General features: G+C 35.2%; 1 protein-coding gene and 1 pseudogene across 1 annotated transcript; one reads left to right on the top strand and one right to left on the bottom strand.

The window, feature by feature from the left end:
• The first annotated feature begins 551 nt into the window (after nucleotides 1-551).
• LOC143690075 (olfactory receptor 6C74-like) lies at nucleotides 552-1490 on the top strand. Its single transcript, XM_077168068.1, has one exon. The coding sequence runs from the start codon at nucleotides 552-554 to the stop codon at nucleotides 1488-1490; it is 939 nt and encodes a 312-aa protein (XP_077024183.1).
• A 2607-nt stretch (nucleotides 1491-4097) lies between these two features.
• LOC143690074 (guanine nucleotide-binding protein G(I)/G(S)/G(O) subunit gamma-10 pseudogene) lies at nucleotides 4098-4300 on the bottom strand (annotated as a pseudogene).
• Between the last annotated feature and the right edge of the window lie 6726 nt (nucleotides 4301-11026).

Raw genomic sequence — 11026 nt, 5'->3', positions numbered from 1 at the left:
AAATTCTAATATCAGCCATAAATGAAAGCAATCAGATTAGAATCATGGAAGTTGAGTTTTGATTCACCGAGTAGACAGTGAAGGGCTCACTATCCTAGATATTGAGAGATATAGCCTTGGTATGTATGGATACTGTTTTAAATGCTAAAAGTAAACTGATGCACTTGTCATTTCTGTATTAGTTTACAATGTCTTTAACTGACCATTTAAATGGCATATTATCCCAACACTTGCATATCTTCCAGACAGAAGTTACGTTTACTTGGATGTATGGGCATTCTAATTCATTCACATAAAATAATGAACAGTTGCTTCTCTTAAGAGTTTTTCCCATGTTAGAGTATATATTTAAATGTGTTAAGTCTCTCTCCAGTTACTCTGGAAATGAATATTTATTTTTACTGGCATAAACATATGTAAAACATAAATATACTTTCTGAAATACTGGTTTCCTAACTTCAATTATTAGATATCACTGCTATCTTGCCATCGGGGTCATCAGGCATTATTCTATTTTTCTATTCAGATGTGATAGAAGTCCTAGGACAGTAATGAGAAACCATACAAGAGTGACCATGTTTATCCTAGCGGGTTTGACTGATGACCCACAATTGAAAGTTGTGTTATTTATCTTCCTGCTTCTCACCTACTTGCTCAGCATCACTGGCAATCTAATCATCATCACACTCACCCTGCTGGATGCTCACCTCAAGACACCCATGTATTTTTTCCTTAGAAATTTTTCCCTCTTAGAAATCTCTTATACTACTACATGCATCCCTAAATTGCTGGCTACTATGGCAACTGGGGACAAAACCATTTTCTATAACTGTTGTGCAGCTCAAGTGTTTTTTGCCTTTCTTCTTGGAGCATCTGAATTTTACCTGCTGGCAGCCATGTCCTATGACCGCTATGTTGCCATCTGTAAGCCCCTGCACTACACGACCATCATGAGCAGCAAAGTCTGTGTACAGCTTGTCCTCAGCTGTTGGCTTGCTGGGTTCTTTGTCATATTTCCACCACTCATCTTGGGTCTCAACCTTGACTTCTGTGCCTCCAACATTGTGGATCATTTCTACTGTGACACCACTCCCCTGCTGCAGATCTCCTGCTCAGACACATGCCTCCTGGAGACCATGGGCTTCATCTCAGCCTTGGTAACACTCTTGGGCACGTTGGTAATGGTGATAATATCATACATTTACATTGCATTGACGATTCTAAAAATCCCTTCAACTAATCAGAGGAAAAAGGCATTTTCCACATGTTCTTCCCACATGATTGTGGTCTCCATTTCTTATGGCTCCTGTATCCTTATGTATGTTAAACCCTCATTCAAACAAAGAATGTCCTTTAACAAGGGAGTTGCAATGCTCAATACCTCAGTTGCCCCACTTTTGAATCCCTTCATCTACACTCTAAGGAACCAACAAGTAAAGAAAGCCTTCATGCATGTGATACAGAGAATTATCTCTTTTTCAAGAAAATGAAAATGTGTTCAGTTATGGGAAGGGAATGAAATATGGAGTCTGGGCTGATATGCAATTATCCATTTATAGTTTCTAATACCTAGTTTCCTCCTTTTTGCCATTTTTTTGCTATTGGTCTACATCACTCTTTAAACTTCCTTTTTTTTCCCCACAAAAATGCTGTTAGAAAGAAGCTGTTGCCTTTTTTCTTTGTCCATTAGAAATATTTTAAATTTTAATTTCTCTTCTTTTGAATAGCTAATCAAAATAAGACTAAAATTTTGAACTATCTCTTTTGTATTTTAAGAATTCAGTATATCAAGACTTTAATATATTGTATAATTTTCTCTTTATTTAGTGTACCATGTGCTGCACATTTTATTATATTACATGACTAATAAATAATAATTTTTAGTCCATCACAACTTAATTAGAATTATCATTCCTATAGGATACTATTATATTTTTACCCACTGTGTGTATATATTGCATGAAAAATAATAATTAGTAAGTCCAAAGAAATCATTTCCTTCCCTAGAAATCATTATGGAAAAGGAGATAAAAAGAGAAGAACTTTACATCAAAGAAATCTGACAAACACTACCTCATGTTATGCTGATGTATGTAGCCTTGATATGATGTGATAAAAATGGCAGTTTATCTACATGATCTTCCACCCAAAAGATACAACCCTAGTCTAACCATGAAGAAAATACTAGTGAAATTGACACTTTGGGGTCATTTTACACAATAGCTACCTTTTACTACTCAAAACTGTCATGTCAAGTCATCAAATAAACAAACTTTGAGAATCATGTCATAACCAACAACAGCCTGAGGAGACATGATGATAAATGTAATGTAGTATCCTTAAGGAAATTTTACAATAAAAAATCTGAATAAAACATGGACTTTAATAAATGATAACAAATCAATTGCATCATTATTAGTAAAAAGGTATCACTAAAGTATGATTTAGTAATAGAGGAAAATGGATGTTAGGCCTGTGGGAACACTCTGCACTGTCTTCACTCTTTTTCTGTAAATATAAAACTGTCCTGAAATAAAAATATTATTTAGAAATTATTAGTCCTTAGTTATCCATCAGAATACTAAATATATTTAATAAAATTGCCTTTAAAGGATTCTAACTTGTTTTTTTTGATGAAGTAAGCAAAAATTTTATTTCTAAACTTGTTAGAGATTCTTATGAACACATATAAAGTATCCTTTTAAAAAGTGTCCCAAATCAAGCTGAAGGCACATCATTAAACTAAATCATTGTGGCATTAATAATTCATTGAGGCAATAATATTTCACATTACATTGACTTTAACCATTTGAACATAGGTTACTTTTTGGGGGTGGGGGGTGGGTGTATGGTCCAGTAATCCAACCTGGGTCTCCCGCATGAAAGGTGAGCATTCTACCACTGTACATTTTAAGCATTTATTAAAGACATTAAATAATGTAGTATTACTTAAAGCACAATCATAAAATGAAGGAACTTAACAAGACGAAGATCAAATCTGCTTCATATACAGGATGAGGCAATCTCATTCATGACACAATATTAATCTTTCCCCAGAATAGTCTGCTCAAAACAGCTCCCAAGTTTAGTGTTTAAAAATAAAAGTCTTCTCATTTAGAAAAATCAAACATTATTTGATTACTACAGCCTATTCTTCCTCTGAATCTTGTAATTGCTTATTTTCATGTAGACACCAAATTTATGAGATTTTGTAATGGCATAAAAATTAAAAAAACAACAAATTATGAATATTTGGTTTTAAAAGCAAAAACATACACATGGTATTTCAGATAACATTTCAGAAACGCTGGTGATTCACTTATGAAAGAGATGTATTTTGGTATATTTGGTGGTAGGATTTTAAAATATAGAGCACTTCACCAATAGAACCAGGTCATTATTATATAAAAAAAATCTACTTTTCTATTCAGTTTCTTTATTTGAGCAAAAAAGCATCAATTTCAGTGGAATTTTCACTATAGGATGAGGCCACAGGAAAGGTCTCTGTGGAGTTATGTTCATGTGTCAACTTGGCCAGGTGATAATGCCCCTGGCATTCTGTTCCTGTGGACTTGAATCATTAGTATGTGAAATTCATCTATGGCTGATTGCATCTGCATTAGGCTAAGAGGAGTGCCTTCTGCAATGAGTGATGTTTATTTTAATTAGCTGGAAGCTTAAAAGAGAGAGGTCAATGAAGCCCAGTCCAAGCAGCTCAGTATACTTATCTCTACACTTGCAGTTCAGCCCAGATTTTTGGAGATGTAAAAAAGAATCACCCTGGGGAAAGCCATTGGAACCCAGCAGCCAGGAGAGAAGGCCAGCAGATGTTGTCATGTGCCTTCCCATGTAACAGAGAACCTCAGATGAAAGCTAGCTGCTTTTCCTCTGAGCTATAAATTTTTAAGTCAATAAATCCCCTTATTAAAAGCCTATCCATATCTGGTGTGTTGCATTGTGGCAGTTTTGTCAGACAAAAACAGTCTCAAATGTTTAAAAGTTGTTTGGCTAGAGAAAAGTTTTCTTGAAACTTGGAGATAGTTGTTTATCATGCTGTTGTAGAAGGCATTCTTCAATGAGCTTCTTCCCCAGGATCTTCAGAGTAAAGCACAAGACCTGGGCTCCCAGAAGTGGTTCCTCCTGGCTGGCACCCTGACCAGCAGGCCATCCTCACAGGCATGTTGCATGCAGCACTGCTGGAGTTCTGCAACCTGCAGGGAGACTGATCCCTTTCACGGGCTTCAGGCTCAAGCTGTTCCACCAGGCACTGCAGAGCATTCACACTGTCTCTGGGAGACATGGGGTCCTCTAAATTGGTTTTAAAAATATTTTATGGTAATTAGGTATCATTTCTTTTATTCTATGTGCAATGGTTACATTTAGATGTATTTGAATTTATCCCAGAGAGCAAATATGTTACCTCATCATTCATTTTTAAAAAGCCAAAGAGTAGACACATTCTTTAAATATTGTGTCCATAAGAGGAAATATCACTTCCAATTAAATTGGCATACTCTTTGAAGCCAAGGGCAGACTTCTTGGTAAATGACTGCTAAAGGAATCATTTTATTCTCTTCAAAGGAGATTTACTGAAGTACACACACATACAAGTTTGTTTCATACAGGGAAAACCCAAATATTGGAGGACACATGTAATGTTATGCAGAACCCTTTCCCCCATGATGTGAACAACCCCTAGCAAATATTACATGAAGTTTTCCCCACCCATGATTTCCAAGATCCCGACTGAGCCCACCCTAGGTCATGCCTTTTTGCCCTCTGGCAGATGTTATCTTGCAATTAACTCCCTTTACCGAACATTTGCCCTCTTGCAGTTGCAACCCTGCATGACTAAGGGGGCATTTAAATGTTAAGCCTCACCAATGATATGCCTTAACCTATCTGCACATAACCTCCTAATAAAGCTCCTTTGTTGGAGTTTTAATCTCTTCTCCTCCCTCTAGGTTGAAAGTCCTATCATTTTGGTGCTGATACGTGAGACTGGAAATGGAGACAGAACCTCCATAGGAAGGCATGGAACCCACTTGCCTGACTTCAGCACCAACACTGGTGAATCATCTCAGTAAGAAAAAATGGTCTCCATTTTTCTCCCTGGCACTCTTTTTCTCTGTTGTCCTGGATAATACATCTAAATCCCAACACTAGAGGAGAGTTACCTGTGCTGGGTCCTGGACCCTAGGAATGAATGAAATGGTGGGGTGCCTCCATTCGCTCCTCCACATACTCACTGGGACTTAAAACTCTCAAGGGGGGGATGCCCACTTGATTGTTTCTAAGTCTTCTAAGAATGAGAATTTCTCCTTACCCTACCTATTTTCATGGGAAACAGGCAGTACTTTGTCTTATTGCTGATTTAAGACCCAAGAGATTATTTTTCTATTGCAATACCACCTGTCCAGTGTACAAATTAGATAATGGGTTGGTTTGGCCAGAAAACAGAACCCTTGACCCACAAATTCTTCTAGACCTTGACATTATTTTCATTTGGGATGTGGAATGAAGTTCCATGTATTCAAGCCTTTTTTGGCTTGCATAGGTGCCCCTCTCTCTACCAAACTTGTTCTACTTATCAATCTTTCTCCAGTCCTCTCTCCCAAAACAATCTAGTTCAGAACCCAATGCCCCTTCTCCTCCTCTCCCTGTCTCTCCCTTAGAGCCCACAGAAGACCTTTTCCTCAAAGCCACTCTCCATTCTCCCATCCCCCACCACCACCATTAGCACCTCCTGGCCAAGCTGCAGCTGCTGTGGCACAGCCAGAAAATCACCCTCTCCCATCTCCTCCTCCTCCCCCTTCTCCAGATTCCACCACAGGATCTCAGCCCTCTTCTGATGCTTCCCCTCCTCCACCTCCTCCCTACACAGCCCTCCTAATTAACCAAAACTGCAGCCATTTTCCCTTTTCCATTTCTGACCTTTCTCAAGTCAAACAACAACATTTAGGTTCTTCTCTACTGACCCCACCCCATTTATTAAATAATTCTAATCCTTACTGTATCCTATGACCTCTCTTGATAAGATCTAAGTGTTCAATGCCTGTTTGTTAGTTGATGTGTTCAGTCTAGTTACATTACTTAAATATAATAAGTGTTAAGTGTCTATTTGAATTTGTTAGTTGGTATGTTCCTGCATCTACCTGTATTGTTCAGATCTTCCTAATTGGTTACTGATTACTGAAATTCTTGTAAAAGGGAACCTTTAGGCTGTGTTGAAAATTGGGAAGATTTTAGTTAAGAGTCTATAAAGAGAATGTTTGCTTCTTTAACCTAATCTGGATTCAAATTTATTTAAAAATGAAAATATTACCATTACAGTTAAAATTAAAGATATTATAGTTAAAATTTGTTCTCCAAAAAGGTAAAAATTGGATGAGATAAGATATTCAGTCCTTTAGTTGTCCCTCTCAGAAGTATTTCTGTGTTTTCATTTCTTGTGCAACTAACTTTCTATTTATGTCTATCTGCATGTTCAATGTATATTCTCATATCACCTAGTGGTAATAGTAAATTAATAAGAAAAATCTTAAATAGTTCTATTTGAACTGATTAAAAATAATTAGATTTCTTATATAAATATATGAACTCATACCTATGAAGTAAAAAAGTGAAAAGAGAGAAAAAAAAAAGCCTCCAAAAGGCAAGATTCAGAACCTTTAGTTTTGTAATTACTGTAAACAAACCTGGGCTTAGAAACAAACTGGAATTTCTCTGAGGCAGCAGAAAACCGCTAAAAGGCTGCCTCTGGAAAAAGTGAAAACCTTTTCCAATGGTCTTGATCACAGCATTTTTGTGAAATAAATTTGATTTATTTCTAAAAAGTCTAATTATTTTTTGATTATTAATAATCTAATTATTTCTTTTTTCACATATTTTTTAAGAAAACAATATACTTAGAACCATGAACAATGGATATCTTAGTTAGCTTAACCATAGGAATATTTAAATAAAGTATGTATAATCATTGTAAAGCCTGTGTTTGCGCAGTATGTTTCATTGACAAATTTAAAATTAAGGCAACAAGGTAAAAAATCTACATATTCTGATAACAAAGTTCTTACATTCTAAGTATTAAAAACTAACTTAGGACAGTGCAACAGTGGCTCTGGCAGAATTCTTTCCTGCCATGCTGCAGACCCAGTTTCAATTCCCAGAGCCTGCCCATGCCAAAAAAAAAAAAAAAAAACTAACTTAGATACCATTTGATCAGCTGTCAAAACTGTGAATGTTCTCAAAATATCAAGTAGAAAGTTCTTACAAATATCTGCATTGCTATAGTAACAATCTGTGTTACTAAATCTTTTCCTTATTTCAAGAAAATATGAAGATACAAATATGTTTACAATTGACATATGAAATCTTAGCCACCTAAAATGGATATCTTAGTTAGCTTATCCATATGCACATTAAAAAATATGTATCTAAATAATTAAGTTTATTTATAAAGAAGAGCATAGGAACTCCCCAAATTCCATGACCCTCACCTAAAACTTCCAAATCAAAGCTCAAAAAACCTAATTTCTTTCTGTCCAGCCTATCCCTGCCCCAAGGCCTACCCACCTAAAGCAGTTATGGGAGAGGGCTAGGCACAGAAAAATATGGTTAAGTGCAGTTTAGAGTTTTTTATTTTTTTTTACTGTGCCTGGAGATTAGAAATGGCAAGCATAAAAAATGCTACAGAATAAGCTATGTTTGTTAATATTTTTTCAAATAAAACCTTTGCAATGGTAACTGCAGTAATCAGATCATTATTAAAATGTAAATATCCTTGAAATAGGAATAACTGAATAACATCTGTGGTAGTTAGATTCAGTTGTCAACTTGGCCAGGTGAAGGTACTTAGTCCTGTTGCTGTGGACATGAGCCAATGGTACATGAACCTCATCTGTTACTGATTACATCTGCAATTGGCTAGGAGGCATGCATACTGCAATGAATGATGTTTGATTTAATTGGCTGGTGCTTAAATGAGAGATTCAACTTAGCACAGTCTAAGCAGTTCAGCCTATGTCATCTTAGCACTTGCAGTTCAGCCCAGGCCTTTGGAGATACAGAAAGAAATAATCCCAGGAAAAGTTGTTGGAACCGAGAGGCCTGGAGAGAAGGCCAGCAGAGACCATCCTGTGCCTTCCCATGTAAGAAAGAACCTCAGTTGAAAGTGAACTGCCTTTCCTCTGAACAACAAAATAAATCCCCTTTTATTAAAAGCCAATCCATTTCTGGTGTGTTGCATTCCAGCAGCTAGCAAACTAGAACAACATCTAATCAAATTTCAGAAGTAAAATGAAAGATATTTAAGAAATATGGATGTTTTCTTGGATTTAAGCTTGGGAAAAATTAAACAATTGTAGTATATTTGCCAGAACTTGATAGTCGATGTACTATGTTTTTCAATGTACTTTTGAAATTGCTTATAATTTTAAGATATCATGAAAACAAACATTTTTTAACCTCTGATAAAAGAAAGTTATGGTAAATTAAACAAATACAATTTTATATTGTTTGGGTGTGTTCCCTTTAATTTTCATAAGCTTATGATAAAAGAAGCTAGCCTAAGGTAGTACTGAATTGGAATGAGAGATTTTAGGCACATTGTAATGTAATGTTCTGAATGTAAGGCATATAAATGCATGACTGTATTCCTGACTCAAGCATAAATTTCTTTCTTCTTTCATTATTTTGTAGTATCTCTGTCTCTTCTCACCTTCATGAATACTGTTATTGTAAGGAAGAATGCAGGTTCAAAAGCTTTGTGAATTTAGTACTGAATTTATTTCTAATTATGTGCAGTCTAGATAGATAAAAATTATATGTGGAATGGGTATGGAAGGGGATAGAAAATTTAATGGAATGAATTTTGTTTGTTATAGAAGTATACATAAAGTAATAGAGAGTTGGAGGAAGTAAATTTTGTTTGTTATTGTCATATTTGACTATAAGCTCTGAATGAATATAGATAGTTATAAAAAAAGTTTATGAAAGTGAATTATTTCTGATGTAGTCAGTGATGTTCAAAATTTAATGAATCTGTATATCATATATTTTGAAAAGAAAGCTTTTATGTCAAGCCAGGTAATCACACAACTAAAGTTTAGTTTTTTGCCTCATTAAAATAGCAGGGATTGGGGGTGCAAGGGTACCTCAGTGGTAGAATTCTCACCTGCCATGCAGGAGACCCACAGGGATTGCGGGTGCAAGGGTAGCTCAGTGGTAGAATTCTCACCCGCCATGAAGGAGACCCGGGTTCAATTCCTGGTTCATGCACTTCCCCCAAACAAAACAAACAAAAACCAACCAACCAAACAAAAACCAACCAAACAAAAATTCAACAAATGGTACTGCAATAACGGGATACTCACAGAGAAAAATAATGAAATGTAACCCTGCCATATAGCATACAAAAATTGAAACAAAACAGGGATTGTTAGTCTGTTCTTAGTGTAAGTTTTTTTTTTAATCATCCAAGTATACCATTTAGAAAACAAAGATTTTACATCAGAATAATATCCTTGTTAATATCCTTAGCCTTCTCATCCTTTATTTCAGAAAACAAGATGTCTCACTGTTCAGGGAAAAACTGATTTTCTATCCTGTTGCTGGTTAAATTTGATAGGTAAAATAATATTAAGAAATTCATGTATTTAGAAATTGTATAAAATTCCTAAAAATCTGACAGTGTTCTCACTATCCATGTTATATCCTGATACTAATCTGTATGATGTTCAGTAATGGTATGGTGTTATTAGTTGTAGTTTTAATTATACTTAGAAAGCTACATATCATAGAAACAGCCAAATTATCATTGCACTGCTTTGCTTTATTACTTGTCTAAAAATACATGTAGTCAGAAACAGGACAGAGTTCCATCTATAATAAGGAAAAGCTTTTATATTATCTTGTATTGTATTGCATTGTATTATATTATAATTTAAACTGTTAATTGACATAACTGGTAAATATGTAAAAGTGAAACAGAACAAAACCTTTGCCATGGTTTCTTAATATAAAACAATTGTCTAATCTTTTTATTTCTAAAAGTAGCTTCCTTTTGGAAGCTTAAAAATCCTTATAGAAAATTAAAGTTCAGATTGTAAGTTTTAATTTTTATCTTTAATTTCTAAAAGGTTTTGTTCTTTGTATAACCTAGTAGTTCCCTGAAAATTTAAGTGTCTGTGTGACATCTGAAACTCATGTTTAATTCTCCAGCTCTGAAAGTCAGCATGGGTGCATAGAGAAACTGTTAAAAAGAAACAGAAAGAGATCAAACTCTGATTAAAGATGTGAAGGGACTGATCTGGTTAAACTAAAGTAGATCAATATACAAGGTAAAGAATAATATTATCTGTATTCTAAAGCTTTAACTTCTATATGAAATAAAAAGAAAATATTTATTTTGTCCAAAATTCAAGTTTTCATTAACACATTATCTAATTTAATCTGTGTAGTCAGTTAATTTAAACAGCTGAATTCAGCTTTATTTGATCTAGAACCTGGAATAAGTAATAAACTCTTAATATTCTGTACTAGTTGTGCAGTATTTTGGGCAGAAAATGAAAAAAATGTATATTTGCAAAGTCCCTTGAGGGATTGGGAAAAATGGAACTATTGAACTTTCCCACCTGGGGAATTCCTAATATTTTCTTAATAGGTGCTCCCAATTTAATAAGCCAACACTTCAACTTTGAGTCTTGTGCCTGATAGAAATATAAACTTATTTCTGTAATACAAAAATGAACATTTTATGACTAGATTAGATTACTTCGAGAAAAACTGTGCTGTTGCTCAAATGTGGTCTCTCTTTAAGCCAAACCCTGGACTTCCTCCCATTGTGGGACCTAATTTCCATGGGCATAAGTCTGGCTCTAGTGTCATGGGGCATTACTGGCCCTGGAGTCATGAGACATAAATTCCAAGGATGAGCCTGGCCCTGGCATTGTGGATTAACTGACCAAAAGTGGGGGGGGAAATGGAGTTTCAATGGCTAAGAGATTTCAGATTGAGTTGAGCAGTC

This window comes from Tamandua tetradactyla, chromosome 7 (genome assembly GCF_023851605.1).
Source record: "Tamandua tetradactyla isolate mTamTet1 chromosome 7, mTamTet1.pri, whole genome shotgun sequence".
Lineage (NCBI taxonomy): Eukaryota > Metazoa > Chordata > Mammalia > Pilosa > Myrmecophagidae > Tamandua > Tamandua tetradactyla.
Note: the sequence above shows the minus strand (reverse complement) of the source record. Positions and strands in the feature narration are given on the sequence as shown.

Bases quoted from the DNA above. Each gene is read 5' to 3' on its own strand.
- LOC143690075 (XM_077168068.1), top strand. From the start codon at position 552: ATGAGAAACCATACAAGAGTGACCATGTTTATCCTAGCGGGTTTGACT.